General features: G+C 40.6%; 1 protein-coding gene across 1 annotated transcript in view; it reads right to left on the bottom strand.

The window, feature by feature from the left end:
* Positions 1-390: 390 nt before the first annotated feature.
* PRKCH (protein kinase C eta) overlaps positions 391-20,488 on the bottom strand; it is a 234,001-nt gene continuing 213,903 nt past the window's right edge. The window contains exons 13-14 of the mRNA XM_030319248.1: positions 2,955-3,098; positions 391-1,634 (exon numbers count right to left, since the gene is read on the bottom strand). Coding sequence (XP_030175108.1) covers positions 1,488-1,634; positions 2,955-3,098 — 291 coding nt within the window. The 3' untranslated portion in view covers positions 391-1,487. The remainder of the gene's footprint in view (positions 1,635-2,954; positions 3,099-20,488) is intronic.

Raw genomic sequence — 20,488 nt, 5'->3', positions numbered from 1 at the left:
CTTAGCTGCTCTGTAATTCCTCATCCTGTTTGTAGAGGGAGGCCATGTTCTGGTCAATTTGATGTGTGCCCCTTCATCTCTTTCTTCCTTGCTATATTTTCCAGATGGCATATTTATAAGCTAGAAGCGGGCCATTGAACTTGCACTATACTTTCTCATTCACATAAACATTATGCCTAGGCACTAAGATACTGCAGCAATGTTTAGCAGTTATCACCCTGACTCAGAACAGAAGTTTTGGTCAGTAATAGGCTATGTCCACTTAAGGGACACACAAGTTATACTAACCTTTTGTGTATTTGCTTTAAGGACCCTATCCATTCTGCTTAGAACTTTTAATTAGATCTCTCCTCTCCTAGTGGGGATAGGACAAATCCTCCTGGGAAAAAGTTTCCTTTTGCTACAAAATGCGTTTATTTCCAGACAGACAAAATTCTCCAACTGCATATAATGAGTACATAAAGTCCTTCTTTTGATAAATGTCCTTTTATAAGAGCCATTTCTAATTATTAAAATGCATACCAAACATTCGTCTCTTAAAATATAACTTAAATAACCTGCTAATGTAGGAGTCCTGAGTGGAGTGCGATTCTTCACCGAGTTCAGAGCCGTATCCACACGTGGTCCCAAAATGAGATTTCACAAGTCAGCAGGCAGCAAACGTGTCCAGCTCACCTGCTGGTGGGAGGAGTAGTTGCCGTGGTGGCCGCGAGCCCTCTTACGTGGAAAAAGTCACGTGCGGACAAAGAAGCATGATATACGCAATGTGGAGGCGGCATTTCACAGAATGCAAACACCATTCAGGTAAAGAAGTGGACTGGAGAAGGAAAGTTCAGGGAATACAAGTCTGTTTGCATTAGTAGGTGTCATGGCACCGTCTCACTGGGCACTCAATAAATATCCATTAAAGTAAGTATAAGACCAGAAGCTGGAACAGTTGTCTTGGTGCCCAACATCTGTTTTCAAGATAGGGCTTGAAGTTGTTTGATGGATGCTCTTTTGTTTCCTCAGAGTATATCATTCTCTTTGGATAGTCCATTTCCTTATCTTCAAATTCTTGATTAGCAATTACAGACTTCTGGCACACTGCTAGTATTCGGGACTCCCTGGCTTAACGGAGAGCACAGAGTGGTCCATATGAAATCTTGATTTGTCTTTGGAAGTAAAAAGCTGCTGTGGCTCACTTTCTCGGATCTAGGTGATTCTTCACACCTTCTCTTCAGTTGATTCCTTTTGATATCCCAAGCCCAAAGTAGCCATGGAACCTCCTAGGTGGAGCAGATTTCTTCATGAAATCTCATTCCAGTATCAACTATTTCCAGTACCACGGCTCCCTCAGGACGTGAAAGAGCTGAAGTTCTGTCCTTCAGAGTTTTCCACCCGTTCTCTGAAGGTAAGGTTCTTGTTCTAAGGCTGATACTAGGGAATGCCCCACAAAGGAAATTCCTGGAAAATCTGTATCCCCTTGTGATTCATTCTCTGTAAGGCTAAGGTTGTAATTCTGGAGACACAAAGGAAAAGTTTCTAAATTCATCCTGGTTAATCATAGGAAGATGCCCCTCATCAATTGGGGTTAAAACTGGCTCTTCCTTAATGAAGTCAGGGTCAAAATTACTGACATCTTCTCGGGATTTCTGTCAAAAGGAAACAAGTATTAGTTTGGGGGCACATGAGACTTCCTCATCTTCCCTGGGCCTGTGCCTGTTCCAGGGAGGTCCAAGAATGGCACTGAAACTCTCTCAGTAGCATTATTTACAGTTATGACAGTTATGGCTAAAGTTACACTGTATTGTAATTCTGCTGCACTGTGTATGGTATGGCATTTGGTAACCACCAGTTCACTAACCCCATGAAAATCGTACTGAGGAGGCCGGCCTTAGGTTGGGAGGCAAAGCAATTAATTTGGTCACCTGATCCAGGTGTCTCTATCACCCTTTACTCTGCATTTCACTAAGGTGCCACTTCTCAACAGGTCTTGCTGAAGACCGCACACACTTGGTTGTCAATAGAGTGTAAGTTCACACTTGCCTCAACTATTGTTTATACACAGGGCTATGTGTGTGAAGAGATCTTTCTTGAAAGATGGGCAAGTGCGGAGTTTAGGAAACCACTGCCTCTCCCTTTATTCACCAGTTGGATCCATGATGCCCTGCTGGCAAAGCCTTCCCTCATCCCCAAGGAGTTGGCAGGGGGAGGCCCATTAAAGGAAGTGGCTTTACGGCTGGGTGTCTGGTGTCCAATCATATGGACTGTTACAGATTAAGCTAGCTGTGCATTTGGAAATGTTGATATTTTACATCTTTATAAACCAATGCTGAAAAGATCATTTCTGCCATTCTCTCCTATCTCAAACTATGGATGAGAAAGAGCTTAGTTCTCCAACCAAGAGCTAGACCACCCTCAGGAACGCTACACGGATCAGCTGCCTTGCTTGGGAAGGTACCCCTGGTGCTGCCAGCATTTCTCCAGTCAAAAGGGGTTTGGCCTGAGCTCTGTGCTGCAGTAACTGATACAGGCCCAGGTTCTCCAAGCCAAGGAGCCAGGTTTGGTGAGGTGGGTAGGGCAGTGCTTTACCTATCCTTTCTCCTTCTCTGGGGGCTTGGGAAATCCACCCTAAGGAGCTTGAGGACACTGTAGAGGAACAATAAATTTCTCATTCCAACTCATTTGGGGAAATCTGGAACATTTTAGGCCTCTTAGATGGCAGAAAGTGCAAACTTTGGTTAAGAGAGGATGGGGCCAGGGCGAGCAAGAGGTGAAAACTTTGAGAGAAGTAACCTGTACAGGGAGAGATGCTGCTTCAAGGGCATACCTCCTTCTGGGTGAGGCTGCCCTGAAAAATGTCAGGCTGAATTTCTGGTTCGGTTATTCCATAGGGGACCATCCCATTGCTCAACAGATTCTTAAAGACATTTGAAGAAAGAAAGTCTACTCTGCCGGTCTTGGACACTTACGATTCTGGGTCTAAAAGGTGGTTCTACTTGGCGATGGTTCAGCTGGGCCCAGTCGATTTCTTTAAAGAAAGGATGCCTCAGGATGGCATGCTCACCACCCTGAGTCAGGCTGCCTAGGCGCATGGTGGGGTTCTTGGTCATGAACTGAAAGGGGGAGAAAGAGAGTCAATCATTCAATAATCTACAACAAGTATGTCACAAGATGGTAGGCGTCAGTTCTGGCAGAGGAGCCTATGTGAGGCCTTCTGGCTGATCTTGCTTAACAAGCTGAATTTTCCATTATGGGCAGGACAGCCAACATGAATCATCCCTTAAGGCGCAATTGCTTGTGTGTATTTATGGCCTTCGCCACTTCCATTTCAGACGTGGCCACTAAAATAAAGCTGAAGGGTCCAGTTTTCTTTACTGTAAATACCATGTATTTTTCTTTCCCTTTTAAAGAGACTCTTTATAAAATAGTGTGCCCTTCTCCCACACTGCAGTTGTAGACAACCCACAGCTTATGAATAGGGCTACTTTTAAGAACAGCTGTGCCATTTTTTGAGGCCCTGAAGAGTCGGCCAGGATTCCCACTCTCTGACAAGACCACAGGGAGAAGAGGGAGAGTCATTCTTTTGAAGACCTGTGGGAAGAAGCTGTGAGAGTTTAAAAAAAAACAAAAGTTGGCCACTTTTCTTTATGCAACAAAGATGCTCCTTTTCCTCCTGCCCATTTTGAAATGTTTAATGATTCAGAATCCTACTTAGACCATTTAAGCAATGTGTATATAATAGGTGTATATATATCATATATACACCTGGATCATATATATAATCACATATGATATATGATATATATCACATATATATATATATATACACACACACACACACCTATTATCCTTTGCATATCAACTGGGAAGCTCCCTTGAGGCTGAGCCCCTGTCAAGGTATTTGGAACTAAGTCTACTTTGACAAAAAGGCCAGTAAGGTGTTCTGATCATGTCTTAACCAAGAATTTGTACAGGAGAACTCAGCTTTTCAGGGCCAGAATGTGATTTTTGATTTTAAAGACACGTAAGATAATTTAACCTTGTGTTTTCAAAATAAAAGTTGCCTTGGATTAAAAAGTGTTGTTTTAAAATTTAAATCAAGTTATCTTTAAGAACACCCCCAAACACTGCTTTCCAAATTTGATTTGTGAGCACAAAAGTAATGCTGTGTTCATACAACTTGCTTTAGAGTGGAATTTCTAGAGTAAATGAAAAGCCAATCTTGTTGAAGGTGTGCAGACATGAAAAGGTAGTGTTTGGAGGTGGCCATCCCTGCTAGGCCAGGTGTCCAAAGCTGCAACGCATCCAGTGTTGGTTTGAATAAAAATGGAGAAGGCTGTAAAAAGCCCTAAGCAAATCTGACCGGACAGACCTCTGAAGAAAATTTTAAAAAGCCCTCCAAGGGAGCTAATAAAAAAATGCAGATGCTGATGGGGTCTAATAGCTTTTCCTCTCTTCTACTGACAATGAATGCAAGGCCATTGGTGATGGTGGACTGGAGGGGAAACCCGAAAGGAAAAGGGGCTTTCAGAGCTACACTGATCCAATTGGGGCAGTTAGCACTCCAGGCATGTACAGTGGTCAATGTGGATTTAGGAAGTACATGTCTCATAAATAGCTCAGTTCTGTAAAAGTGAGGTCTTCATGCTGCTTGGGTTCTCGTGGCTCAGCCTGTGCATTCAGAAAGGAAGGGGAAAATATATACACAAGAAAAAAGGAGTAGGTTCCTTCCTTAGGAACATTAATGGGATACAATCCCTGATGGAGTAGGCATCTATTTGAAGAGCTAATTTACAAGGATGGTAAAACAGACTCAGATGGTTTGTGGGAAATTCCCAGGCCTGCCAACGATGAGTGCAGAGGGCATCTTGTGTGTGGGTACAACTTGTTCTTCTGGACAAGAGGAACAGTGCATGGCTCTCAATGCCAGGGTGGCAAAAGCCCAGTGTCCATTCTTCCTTGCCCTTGGCACTGAAGCCAAGCTTCCAAGGGATACTGTGGAAAGGAACTCCGCGAGGGAAAATAAACCAAATCACAACTGTTCTTCCTCTAAAAATGGAAATGGAGGCAGTCAGAATAACCCTTTCACTAGCTTGATACTTTCTCTTAGGTTCTGGGAAGTCCTGAATAACCAAGCAGTTTTGTTTTGACTTTTAATATATTGTCCTAAGCCCTTTAGATACAGCTATTCTACACTTAAAAGGGGGATCCATTTACAAAGGTTTACATGGTGTCTACTGTATGCAAGGCAGTGACCTAGCTATTGTGGGGATATAGATGACAAAGACAGTGTCTCCCCATGAGGAGATGATGAAGTGGGGAAGAGGCCAGAAAAGTTTATGGGCAATCACAACTGGGTGGAATGAAAAGAGCAGAATGTGTAGGAGCTTGGAAGAGGGGTCTGGTCATGAGAAGGCAAGTAATGGCCTCATGGAAGAGGTAGCTATTTGCTGAGAGAGGAGGTAGATGAATAGAAGGAATGCAGGCATGAACAAAGATGACAGTTGCTCCCAGGAGCCAGCACAGGTACATGCAAACACCTGGTATGCTGCAGTATGACTGGTGCACTGGGGTGGTTGAAGATCTGGGAGAGGGGCAGCCCATCGGAGCCACCAACATCCTATGGAAAGATGAGTGGTAAGAGCTGGCCGGTGAGGTAGGAGATGACTCTAGCCACAGTGGACTGAATCAGTCAACGAAGAGATGGTAGGTGAACAGTGAAGAGGTTGAGAAAATAGCTGAGAAGACTGGAAAAGTTCAGAAACTGGAAAGGTTTCTGGTTAGTGGCAAGGAAAAATTAGGAGCAAGTCCTAGTAGGCTTGTGGAAGAATGGACACAATCCCACACTTGTTGGCCTTGCAGTGAAGGGGCAAACAGGAGTGCAGGGTCACAAGGTCTGCTCTGGCTGCCTGATGGAGGGGTAGTATTGGATAGCAGAGATACGTAATGAAATAAAGGCAATAGATTGTGGGTAGTATTAATAGAAATAGTAACAGTAGTAACAGCAGTACTTGGGGGGAATGAAACAAAACCAGCATTTCTCAAGACCTAACAGTGTACAGATCTGGGATGCTGAGCTCAGCTTTGCATTTGAGGTATGCAGACATCCCCAGGAGATGACTAGTCCTGTAAATCCAGGATTCAGGCCAGGATTAGAGCTCTGTCTGAGACCTCAACATTTGGTGTGAGGGCAAGAGAGGAAAGGGTAGGCAAGATTGTGGAAAAGGAGAGAGAGACTATAGCTGTAAGACCAGCCCCAGGCCTCAGACCTCTTACTTGGCTCACACAACAGGTTTTAAAATAATTTTAATTACTTGTCAAATATTTAAAAACTAGGAAATGTCAACTTTAAAGTCAAGTTTTCCAATTTCTCTTGGAAAATAGGATGTTCTGGAACACTAAACCCATACTTCTTGATGTAAATGGCCTAAAGTCTACCAGTAGCTGCCTTTTTTTTTTTTTTTTTTTTTTTTTTTTTGGTGGAGCATATGATCCTTAGCCACATGCCCCACCATTCCCTATTGCCTCACCCTAGCTGGCTTCACTCACTGACTCTATATGGCTCTGAGACCTGGCATAGCAATAGAAAAAATGCTGGGGTGGGGCTTCTGGTCCAAGATGGCAACATAGGAAGACCGTGAACTGACCTCATCCATGGACATACCAAATCTACACCTATCAAAGCAATTCCTCCTGAAGAGAAACTGAGGACTGACTGACCAGCTTCTGCACAATAAAAGATCAAAACATGATGACATAATAAAGGGAATACCCAATGGTGCAAACTACAGTGGGGAAGAATAGTTATGGAGGGACTTTGGGTAGATTCAACTGCCCTGAAGCACTGAAAAAAACACCATTTTAAAGCACAACTAGAATATAAAGCATTCAGCCCTAGAACCCTGACAAATGGCAAGACACAAAATCTCCCCAGGTTGGAGGGGCTGGTGTGTTATTCACAATCGCTTTATACCTTGGTAACATGGAGAGCAAGGTCCAGTGTCTTAGTGAACCTTCTACTTCAGTGAGCCCCAGGCCTCTAGCTCACACCAGCCCCAGCTATCACACCAAGGTGGCCCCAGAATGGTGTATATCAGGATGCTTCTGGTCAGCACTCACTACAGATCTAGAACAGGATAAAGCAAAGCCCCCCAAGCTTAACAGCAAAAAGAAAAATGAATTAAAAAAAAGATGAAGGAATCTCTTGGATAACATCAAACAAACATTTGCATAATAGGGGTCCCAGAAGAAAGGAGAGAGAGAAATGGGCAGAAACTTGTTTGAAGAAATAGTTGAAATAGTTGAAAACTTTCCTAACCTGGGAAAAACCCTAGACATCCAGGTTCAGGAAGCACAGAGAGCTGCAAACAAGATGAACCCAAGAAGAACCCATGATGTGTCACATCATGACACATAATTAAAATGTCAAAGATTAGGGGCGCCTGGGTGGCGCAGTCGGTTAAGCGTCCGACTTCAGCCAGGTCACGATCTCGCGGTCCGTGAGTTCGAGCCCCGCGTCGGGCTCTGGGCTGATGGCTCGGAGCCTGGAGCCTGTTTCCGATTCTGTGTCTCCCTCTCTCTCTGCCCCTCCCCCGTTCATGCTCTGTCTCTCTCTGTCCCAAAAATAAATAAACGTTGAAAAAAAAATTAAAAAAAAAATAAAATGTCAAGGATTAAAGATAGAGAATTGAAAAAGTAGCAAGAGAGAAGCAACTAGTTAATTACATGAGGCTATCAGCTGGTTTTTTAGCAGAAAGTTTGCAGACCAGAAAGGAGTAGCATGATAGATTCATAGTGCCAAGAGATAGAAACCTAAAACCAAGAATACTCTAAACATCAAAATTCCTGATCTCTTCAATTCTGAATGGTAGTTTTCCAAATAAAAGTTAAAGGAGTTCATCAACATTAAACTGGCCTTATAAGAAACATTAAAGGTACTACTTTTTTGGGGGTGGGGGAAAGAGGGGGGAGAGAATCTTAAGCAGGTTCCATGCCCAGCGTGGAGCCAGATGCAGGGTTTGATCCCATGACCCCAGGATCATGACCTGAAGTGAAATCAAGAACCAGATGCTTAACTGATTGAGTCAACCAGGTACCCTGAGGGACTTCTTTAAGTGCAAAACAAAAGGCCATAATTAGAATAAAATTATAAATAAAAGTAATGTAAAATATGACATATACATAAAACATGGAGCAGGGAGTGAAAAAAAAGTTTTTAGAATATGTTTGAACTTAAGTGACCATCAACTGCATATGGAACTCTGTATATTTAGGATGTTATATGAGCCTCATGGGTAACCACAAACCCAAAACCTATAATAGATACACAAAAAATAAAGATAAATAAAGCCAAGCAGTATATAATACTTGAAATCATCAATCACAAGGTAAGAGAGTAAGAAGGAAAAGAGTAGAACTACAAAGACAACCAGAAAACAATGAACAAATGGCAAAAAGATACATACCTATCAAGAATCACTTTAAATGGTCTAAATGCTGTAATTAAACGAAATAGGTCTTATTTTCTTATCCATTCTGCCATCCTAACTATGTGCTGCCTACAAAAGACTCACTTCAGAACTAAAAATACATGCAGACTGAAAGTGAGAGGAAGGAAAAAGAGTTCCATGCCAAAGGAAGTGAAGAAAAAAAGCAATACTTTTGTCAGCCAAATAGACTTTAAAACAAACGTTGCAACACAAGACAAAGAAGGGCATTACATAATCATGGAAGGATCAAGCCAACAACAGGGTAGGACAATTGTAAATATCTATGCACCCAACATTGAAGTACCTAAATACATCAAATGTTAACAGATATAAAAGGATAAATTGACAGTAATACAATGATGGTGGGGGACTTTAGCACCTCACTTATATGAATGGCTAGATCAGGCAGAAAATCAATAATAAAACAATTTTTGAAATGATACATTAGACCAGATGGACTTGATGGATATATATATACCATTCCATCCCCAAACAACAGAAGACACTCTTTTCAGGTACATATAGAACATTCTCCAGGGTAAATACATGTTAGGCCACAGTACAAGTCTCAATAAATTTAAGAAGATTAAAATCATATTGTGCAACTTTCCTGACCACACCAGTATGAAACTAGCAACCACAAGAAAAAAAATGGAAAAAACACAAACATGTCAAGGCTAAACAACATACTACTAAGCAACCTATGGGTTAAAGAAGAAATTAAAAAAAAAAAAATACATGAAGACAAAAATAAAAACACAATAGTCCAAAGTGGGCCACAGCAAATGCAGTTCCAAGAGGGAAATTTATAGCAATACAGGCCTACCTCAAGAAAAATCTCAAGTGATCTAACCTTACACCTAAAGGAACTAGAAAAAGAACAAAGTCCAAAGTTAGTAGAAGGAAGTTAATAAGATCTGAGAACAACAACAAAAAAAAAAAACAGACTAAAAAAACAATGAAACCAAGAGCTCGTTCTTCGAAAAAATAAAATTGATCAACCTTTAGCTAGACTCATAAAGGAAAAACAGAGGACCCCAATAAATCAGAAATGAGAGAGAAGTAACAACTGACACCACATAAATACAAAGAATCAGACTACTACAAAAAAAAATATGCCAACAAACTGGACAACTTAGAAGAAAGACATGGATAAATTCCTAGAAACATAATCTTCCAAAACTCAACCTGGAATAGAAAATCTGAACAGACCAATTATTAGTAATGAAGTTGAATCAGTAATCAAAAAGCTTCCAACAAACAAAACTTCAGGACCAGATGGCTTCACATGTGAATTCTACCAAACATTTAAAGAAAGTGTAATACCGGGGTGCCTCAGTGGCTCGGTCTGTTAAGCATCCAACTTTGGCTTAGGTCATGATCTCATGGTTTGTGAGTTCGAGCCCTGTATTGGGCTCTGTGCTGACAGCTCAGAGCCTGGAGCCTGCTTCAGATTCTGTGTCTCCTCCTCTCTCTGCACCTCCCATGCTCATGCTCTCTCTCTCAATAATAAATAAATGTTAAGAATTAAAAAAAAAAAAAAAAGAAAATGTAATACCTCTTTTTCTCAAACTATTCCATAAAATCGAAGAAGGAAAGTTTCCAAATACATTCTCTGAGGCCAGCATTACCCAGATACCATAACAAACAAAGATGCAACAGTCCTATAATAACAAAATATTAGCAAACTGCATTCAACAATCCATTGAAAAAATCATTGATCACAATCAAACTGTATTTATTCTGGAGATGTAAAGATGGGTCAATATTTGTAAATTAATATGATACATTAACAACGTGAAAAATAAAATTCATATCCTCTCAAAAGAGGCACAAAAGCATCTGACAAAATTCAACATTCATTCATGATAAAAACCCTCAGGAAAGTGGGTTTAGATCTAGGCAACATACCTCAACAAAATAAAGGCCATATATGAAAAACCCACAGCTAACATCAAGTCAAGGGGAAAAAACAGGGCTTTTCCTCTAAGATCAGGAACAAGACAAGAATGTCCACTCTCACCACCTTCATAGTACTGAAAATCCTAGCTACAGTAATTTTCAAGAAAAATAAATAAAATGCATCCAAATTGGCAAGGAATAAGTTAAACTGTCACTATTTGCAGATGACATGATACTATACATAGTCTTCAGGGCTAAAAACTCCACCAAAAAAAAAAAAAACTATGAAAAATAATAAATTCAGTAAAGTTGCAGGATACAAAATTAACACAGAGAAATATGCTGGCATTTCTATATACTAATAACAAAGTAGCAGAAAGAGAAATTAAGAAAATAATTCCAAGGGCACCTGAGTGGCTCAGTCAGTTAAGGGTCCAACTTTGGCTCAGGTCATGATCTGGCAGTTCATGGGTTCGAGCTCCATGTCAGGCTCTGTGCTGACAGCTCAGGGCCTGGAGCTTGCTTCAGATTCTGTGTCTCCCTCTCTCTCTGCCTCTCCCTGACTCATGCTCTGTCTCTCAAAAATAAATAAACATTTAAAAACTAAAAAAAATTACATTCCAGTTACCATTTCATCAAAAAGAATAAAATCACTAGGAATAAACTTAACCAAGGAAGTTAAAGATCTGTACTCTGAAAAGCATAAAATATTGATGAAAGAAATTGAAGACCCCGCAAACAAATGGAAAGACACTCCACGCTCATGGATTGGACTAAGAACTAACATTGTTAAAATGTCCATACTACCCAGAGCAACCTACAGATTCAATAAAATCTCTATCAAAATACTAATAGTATTATTTTACAGAACTAAAACAAATAATCCTGAAGTTTGTATGGAACCACAAAAGACCCTCGATAGCCACAGCAATATTGAGAAAGACAAACAAAGCTGGAAGTATCACAATCCCAAATTCCAAGGTACACTGCAAAGCCGTTGTAATTAAAACAGTATGGTACTGGCACAGAAACAGACACATACTTCAGAAGGACAGAAACGAGAGCACAGAAACCATGCTTAGTTGATCAATTAATCTATGACAAAGGAGTAACACAATAGGGAAAAGACGGTCTCTTTAATGGTACTGGGGATACTGGATAGCTACATTCAAAAGAATAAAACTGGACCACCTTCATATATCATATGCAAAAATAAACTCAAAATGGGTTAAAGACCTAAATGTAAGACCTGAAACCATAAAATTCCTAGAAAAAAACATAGGTAGTAATCTCTTTGACACTGGCCTTAGCAACATTTTTCTAGATATGTCTCCTCAGGCAAGGGAAACAAAAGCAAAATAAATTATTAAGACTACATAAAAGTAAAAAGTTTTTTCACAATGAAGAGAACCATCAACGAAACAAAAAGTCAGCCTACCAAATGGGAGAAGATATCTGCAAATGACATATCCAATAAGGGGTTAAGATCTCAACTGTAGAAAGGACTTACACAACCCAACCTCAGAAAACAAATAGTCCAATTAAAAATGAGCTGAGAACCTGAACAGACATTTCTCCAAAGACCTACGGATGGCTAACAGTCACATGAAAATATGCTCAACATCACTCATCATCAGGGAAATGCAACTCAAACCCACGAACTATCACCTTTCACCTGGTCAGACTGGCTAGAATCGAAAACACAAGAAATAAGTGCTGGCAAGGATGTGGAGAAAAAGGAACACTCATGCACTGTTGGTGGGAATGTAAACTGGTGTAGCCCATGTGGAAAAAACAGTATGGAGGTTCCTCAAGAAATCAAAGATAGAAATACCATATAATTCAGTAATTCTACTTCTGGGTATTTACCCAAAGAAAACAAAAACACTAATTCATAAAGATACATGCCAGCTCTATGTTTATAGCAGCAATAGATACAATAGCAAAGATATGGAAGCAAGTCAAGTGGCCACTGAGATTAACAGATCAGGAAGAAGTGGCACAATGTACAATGGAACATTACTCAGCCATAAAAAGAATGAGACCTTGCCATCTCTGACAACATGGATGGACCTGTAAGGTATTATGCTAAGTAAATAAGTCAGAGAAAGGCGAATACCATATGATTTCAGCTATATGTGGAATCTAAAAATTAAAACAAAAAACAGAAGCAGAACCCAAAATACAGAGAACAAACTGATGGTTACCAGAGGGGAGGCTGGGTCGGGGGGGGGGGTGGCGGGCAAAATGGGTGAAGGCTAGTGGGATATATGGAATGAATAAGTCACAGTGATAAAAGGTACAGCACAGGGACCCTAATGAATGGTACTGTAATAGCATTGTATGGTGACAGGTGGTAGCTAACCTTGTGGTGAGCATATCATAACACAGACTTGTCAAATCACTATGTGGTACACCTGAAATTAATGTAACATTGTGTGTCAACTATCCTTCAAAAAAAAAAAAAAAAAAAAAGGGAGGATGAATGAAACAGAAACCAGGACAGGGACCATCCCAAGGTGGAGATTATAGTCCCTTCATGACCAACCCTCCAAAGATGCAAAGAGGTGTATAGGGTTGGGGATAGAGGGGACTTGTTGCTCTAGGCCAGGCACAGGACTCTCCCTAAACACTGTATTCCTGCTGCTGCGAACAGCAATGGCATAATTCTTTTGCAGAAAACTTCCTCTGTTTGCTTATGTCCCTAATGGGATTCAAATACCAAACAAATTAGCAACAATGTTGTTTGGAGCAATGTCTAGCCACATCTAAGGTCATACTTAAACTTGCCTCAACTGACCTTTTCCCGACTGTGGTCCAAATGAGGAAGTCAGCCAAGGAGGAAAATAAAGTGACTTCATGAAAGATTATGGACACATTTACTAAAGGAAACAGGATATTTTCTAGGGTCAATAGAAGCACTTTATAAGCTGCAAAGAGTGAGTGAAGAGGCCAGGGTGGAAAATCTGATTCCACCCCAAATCTAACTGTCAAAGTAACTGGAGAATAGGGACAGGAGGGGGGGTCAAGACTGGATGGTTTCATTGATATTCCCCTTCCTTCTGGAGTCCTCATTAAAGTGGAATTTAACTAGAGGATACCGAAGCAACCAGAACTACATCTGCCCTGAGAATGAGAAAGTTAACAGTTCTTTCAAGGCTGCAGAGAAGGCAAGACTACAGGGGAAAACAGTCACCTGTCCTCCTGAAGGTAGCTCTACAGTGAAGTGTAAGCAGTTTAGGCCAGGTTTGTACCAGAATGTCCTGGGAAGCCTCCTGCACACCAAGGAAGGATATATGAAGGGTAGAAGAGCTCCTCTGATAACGCACAGAGGTTAACTGGTTAGGCTCTGCAGTTCAACTCCTTGTGTTTGTATACCAATTCTACCACTAATGAGCTGTGTGACCTTGTATAAATTTATTAACTTCTCTGGGCCTCAGATTCCTCAACTATAAAATGGAGATTTTCCTGTACTTCAGAAGGTTGTTATGACAAGTAAATGCCTGGCACAAAGGAAGCCCTCAATAAATGTATTAGTAAGCATCTTGTTAAACCATGCGTAGGTCTATCCTGTTTTACCTAGAGTCAGGGGCATGGACTGAACGCCTCCAAGAGTAAGGTCTGAAGTCACCCTTGACCCTGAGGCTCAAGCGGCTCTCCTTGCTACTCAACACTGCAGCCAGGAAAGATAAAACAAGGTCTGTTTTTGCTTTCACGGTGGGGCCATTGTGGTGGTCTCCGGAAAACAGTTTTTCTGACAGCAAAGATTCCTAAAGACCATCTTAAGACAAGAGATACAAATAATACTCAGGTTTTATTGTGCAGTTGTATCCGCTTTAACAATAAAAGGGAGATACTGAACCCAGGATCAAGGATGCAACGGGGCAACTTCTTTGTGAATCTGGTGCCGGGGGCAGCATTCTGATGTGTCACAGGCTCTGCTACACAAGAGGACGCTTTGGTTTTGATTTGTTGAATGTTCCGGAGGATAGAGTTTAAACTAACCCCATATAATAATGTGTCTTGAGAGAACAGGATTCAAATGTACTTTGAAACTCATTAAAATGTAGGCAATGGCTATTTTTTCCTCTTTCAAAATCTGTCTGATTTCAGAGGAAGAGGACTAGTTATACAAATAGACCAATTAGTCTAATTAGATTTTCTTCCAGGAGGGAGAAAACACTGTATTTTCTCCTAATAATTGGATTTGGCTGTTGGACAAACAAAATGCCCTTCTCCTTTCATTCAATTTCAGACCAAAGAGGCAGAAAGGGTTAATTCTGGCAAGTCGTGGGGAAGGAAACCATGCCACAGGACATTCCCATCAATACTCCAGGGAGATGCTCCTAAATGGGAAGAAGGCATTTTAAGGCTCTACAGACAATGCTGGGGAGGGAGTGCAGAGAAAGAACACAGGACACAGAATAGAATAGGATTCACAGCTATGCTGGCCAACCCCACCATAGGTGCATAGCTGATGGCCACCGTGGGGGTGACAAAGTGAATGCCGGTGTGTGCATGTTGCAGTTGTATGTCTGTCTGTTGCCACTGTTATAGGCAGAATCTAACCTGGTTATGAAGACTACTCATGAACCACCCTTGTAGCCCTTCATGACAGCTGCAGTGGTGAGGCACAGACCTGGGAATGACCTAACCCAGGAGCACCACCCAGCCCAGAGCAGTGGTAAGAGGGACAAAGGGAGGCATGTGAATTAATTGACGGAGCAGCAAGGGAGGAGAGAGACACCCGGGCTTTGGCTTGGCATTGAGAAGTCACTTTTCCATAGAAGAAGGCAGAGACAGACATTGAAACCTAAAATGAGACACAACAACCCATTGGGGGTGGGAGGGGTCTTGGGGGCAGGTGGAAAGGAGGATAGGTAATGGATTTTTTAAATATCTCTTGGGAGGCAAACTAATCTTCTCAAGTACAGTTTATTCTACAGAATGGCATTTCCATGGAATATTGGAAGAGCCAAGAGAGGGAGAGTTGTTCTAGCTTGTTCAGATTGGGTCTGAATGGAATTTACTAGGCAGGGCTGGAACTAGGAATCTGCACACTGCTGGCAATAGACCATCTTGCCATTCTCAAAGCACAGAGGGATCCAGATCTAGACTGATTTGGGCAGGGAGCAGCTGCAGGAGTAGGAAAAAGAATGGTACAAATTTTAAGATTGTTTGTTCTAGTTTTGTGAACAGCAATATTGGTGTTTGGATAGAGATTACATTGAATTTATAGATTGGGTAGTATCGACATTTAACATTAATTCTTCTAACCCATGAGCATGGTATATCTTTCCATTTATCTGTTTAAATTTGTATGGACACAAAAGACCCCCAATGGCCAAAGCAACCTTAAAAGAGAAGAACAAAGCTGGAGGTATCACAATCCCAAAATTAAAATTATACTACAAAGCTACAGTAATCAAAACAGGATGATACCAGCACAAAAACAGACAACAGATCAATGGAACAGAACCCAGAAATAAAACCACACTTATGTGGTTAATCTATGACAAAGGAGGCATGAATATATACAGTCTCTTCAGTAAATGCTACTGAGAAAACTAGACAGCTACATGCAAAAGAATGAAACTAGACTACTTTCTTATACCATACCTAAAAATAAACTCAAAATGGACTAAAGACCTAAATATGAGACCAGAAACCATAAAACTCCTAGAAGAAAACACAAGCAATAATCTCTTGGATATTTGCCTTAGCAACATATTTATGGAGATGTCTCCTCAGACAAGGCAAACGAAAGTAAAATAAACTATTAGGAATACACCAAAAATAAAAAGCTTTTGCACAGTGAAGGAAACTATCAACAAAACAAAAAGGCAATGTACTGAATGGGAGAAGATATTTACAAATGATATATCCAATAAGGAGTTAATATCCAAAATACAGAAAAAACGTAAGACAAGTCAACACCAAAACCCCACAATCTGATTAAAAAATGGGCAGAGGACCTGAATAGACATTTTCTCAAAGAAGACCTACAGATGACCAACAGATATGAGAAGATGTGCAACATCACTAATCATCAGAGAAATGCAAATCAAAACCATAATGAGCTATTACCTCACACCTGTCAGAATGGCTAATGTCAAAAAGACAAGAAACAACAAGTGTTGATGAGGATGTGGATGGGGAAAAAGGAACCCTCATGCATTGTTGGTGGGAATGTAAACTGGTGCAGCCACTGTGGAAAACAGTATGGAGGTTCCTCAAAAAATAAAAATAAAAATAAAAATAGAAATACTGTATGATCCTGTAATCTCACCTCTGGGTATTTACCTGAAGGAAACAAAAACACTAATTTGAAAAGACATATGCATCTCTATGTTTACTGCAGCATTTTTTTGGCAATAGCCAAGATATGGAAACAATCCAAGTTTTGATCAATAGATGAATGGATAAAGAAGATGTGGTATACACATATAATGGAATATCACTCGACCATAAAAAGTAATGAGATGTTGCCATTAGTAACAACATGGATGGACCTAGATGGTATTATGCTAAGTATAATAAGTCAGACAGATACCATATGATTACACTTATATGTGGAATCTGAAAAACAAAACAAACAAAACCAGACACAGACTCCTAAATACAGAGAACAAACTGATGGTTGCCAGCGGAGGGATAGGCAAAATAAGTGAAGGGAATTAAGAGGTACAAACTTCCAGTTGTAAAACAAATAAGTCACTGGAAGAAAAATATAACATAGGGAATATGTTTTGCAAGAAACCGATGGTAACTGTGCTTATCATGGTGACCATTTTGTAATGCATACAGTTGTTGAATTCCTGTGTTGTAGACCTGAAACTAATATACTGTATGTTAACTATACTTCAATTTAAAAAATGGTATAGTTTTTGTAAATGTTGTAGCTTATACTCTACATATATGTTCTTGCATTACAACAGGTATTGACTTAAGTGTTTCAAGTTCATTCTAGAGAATATTTACAGCAACCCTGATTATCATTCCCTTTTTACATACTGGAAAACCGAGGAACAGTCCAATCTGTAACCTGTCCAAAGGCCACCCAGTTTGGGAGTGCTAGAGTTTCTATCTAGTACTAGAAACCTTTGCTTTCAGTCACTGTGCTAAACCACCTCTTGAGGCCACCAATCTTCTAATTTGTTTTCTGGATCAAAAACCAGTGTGGGCTGACAGGTCAGGAGGAATCATGGGATGACATTCAGGACTTCACCTGTGAAGGAGAATGCACAGCATTTTGTGTGCTTACTTATGTTATACTTCCTGTGCTGGCCCATGTGACCAGCAGGTACTAAGAGAAGGGAGAGACAACAAATAGTCTTGAAAAGAACCCAAAGAATCCTTTAGTCTGACTACCTTGCTTTACTTTGAACAACAGAGGTCTTTATATTGGAGAAAAAAGGATAGAAAGGCACTGCTGATATTTTCAAACACCAGAAGAGGTGTCGGCCATAAGAAGCAGTTCCAAGTAGGAGAAATCTGTTTAGGGAGTTGGAGTTAAGGGAGCATATATAAGCTTATAAAGACAATTAAGTTTAATACCCAATGCCATTAAGCGATAGAAAGAGCTTTGCTAGGAGGAACACGACTGTCTTATTGGAAACATTCAAAGAAGAACTTCCATGAGTTGTCAAGGATTCTGGATAACCTATCTGGCATCAGGTGGGAAGGGAGATCAATGCCTTTCATGGCCTATGCTAATATCAAGAGTCTACAATCTTATCCTATCTTTGGTCTCTTCTTAGTTTTATCGTTAAAATTCTGGGAAAGAAGAGATGACATTTTGAAGATATACCTCCCTCAGCTAGAGAAGCCACATTTTCCTTGGGTCTCAAGTGGATTTGTCTTTATAAACAATAAAATGAAACAAAGCTTGGTCAAGCTAATCTCCTTGGGCGAGACACTGAAGAGGGCATGCGAGTATATATTTGAAAATGCCAATGGATCAACATCTTACTGCTAAGTTACTTGTAACTAATCTACATCAGAATATTCCATATCTCCAGAGACACGGTATACAGTGTACTTTATTTCCTCCTCATGAAAGCCAGTATAATACCCTGTACTGTTGATCCTGTAATGGAGTAGAAACAGTGCTAAAGTCTGTAGTGAGTTTGTTGGCTATATTTCTCATGCTGTCAGTGACTGGAATCCAGCACCTTTTTTGTGGGCAACTACTTAATTCCTTTTCAGTGCTCTTAACACTCTAATTTTCCTGTGTTTTATAATCATTATAGCTTCCCCTAAATCCCAAGTCATAAGACAATGTTGGTTTAAAAAAAGGTAAAGGGCAGAGGTGAGTCCCAGAGACAGAAAAGCCCAAGGTCAGACACTTGTGCCAACACCAATGTTGTTGGCCAAGATGGTTTTATTCCTGGCAAACCAGTCTCAAGCAGCTCTGACTGACAGGTCAGGTTTCATTGCTCTCCAGTAACTCCCAAGCGTTAAAGGAAAAGGAAGCTCTATTCACCGTAGCCACTACCACTTGTTTTCAGGTGTGATCCCCTGAAATGTAGCTATTTAAAGGAAGCAAGTACTAAACAAGGATCCTCTAGAGGACACTACACAATGCCTTTTATTTCCTCCTGATGGAACCCAGGCCAATACTTGTCTTTACCTAGGAGAGACACTATCTTTGGTGTCTGAACCAAAAGTAACTATCAACAGCTAAAGATTATTGGTCTTTGATAGTTGGAAAGGGCACATGAAAGAAAATAAGTGTACGAGTTCTGTTCACAAGAGTTTTTCCAGCTTAAAACAAAAAGTTCTTCTGACCCACATTTCTTGGTTAGCAAACTACCACATCAAAAGGGTTTCCATGCTCATTTTATAAAACCTCTGACATCTTCATTCTCCTGGCTGAGATATGGAGACTGAAGAGGCAAGTGGTGGAGGGAACACCTGGGTGGGTCGGTTGGTTGAGAGTCTAACTCTTGATTTCAGCTCAGGTCATGATCCCAGGGTCATAGGATTGAGTCCCACATTGGGCTCTGTGCTGAGCACAGAGCCTGCTTAAGATTCTCTCTCTGCCTCTGCCCTTCTCCTCCACTCACATGTGCTCTCTCTCTCTCTCACTCTCTCTAAAACAAAATCTAAAAATAAAAAAAAAATTGAAAAAATGGGACACCTGGGTGGCTCAGTAGGTTAAGTGCCCGACTTCAAGTACTGATCTCACAGCTTGTGGGTTTGAGCCCCATGTTGGGCTCTATGCTGACAGCTCAGAGCCTGGAGCCTGCTTCTCTCTCTGCCCCTCCCCTTCTCATACTCTGTCTCTCTCTCTGTCTCAAAAATAAACATTAAAAAAAAATTAATTAAAAATTAAAAAAAAATAGGCAAGTGGTATATTTTAATGGAGTGGTATTACTCCATTAAAAAAATCCTTCACACTGCCAGCTACAAATAAAACACCAGGACCTCTATTCCTAGTAAACATATAAGCTAAAATAAGGGGGAAGGAAGCTGAGTACAGTAAGTTTAATAAAATATGATTTTTAAAATGTCAAAAAGTCTATAGGAAGATCAACGTGCTACTGTTTTTCTATCTTCTGCCAACACTCGCATTGATCTATCTGTGAGAAAATGGTTCATTTCTGAAAGGTGTTCATTGCACTAGCAGTTTCAGTAAGAGGCCTGTGGAGCAGCTCCATTTCCTCATATGGGAACACCAGTCCCGGTGTTAACCATCTCTCTTGCTAAAGAATCATTCAGTATTTGGATTTTCCCCATCACAGTGTTTGAAACATCAGTTCTAATGATCCACAGTTAGATCCTCTACCTTAATCTGGTCCCAGTTTTTCCTCCACTTCCTCAGCCTCCTCCTGGCTGACCACCTCCCTTGAGCATCTCAACTTCTGCCAGGAGAGGAGTAGGAAACGGAGAGGGTCAAATTCAATGCTGCTCTCATCAACTGCCTGGTGACAGACGTGGGACACACTCATGGCTAAAAGAGGCTCCCAGCACTGATTGTGATTCCCCCTTTGTGCACAGAGGCAAACAGGATTCCTGCAGACAATGCAGATGATGAAATCTGATAGGTGTGATGACAGGTAAACCCACACAAGTACACACACTTTAATTTCTATAAAGCTTAAGAACAA

Source organism: Lynx canadensis, chromosome B3, assembly GCF_007474595.2.
Source record: "Lynx canadensis isolate LIC74 chromosome B3, mLynCan4.pri.v2, whole genome shotgun sequence".
NCBI classification, from domain to species: Eukaryota; Metazoa; Chordata; class Mammalia; order Carnivora; family Felidae; genus Lynx; species Lynx canadensis.
Note: the sequence above shows the minus strand (reverse complement) of the source record. Positions and strands in the feature narration are given on the sequence as shown.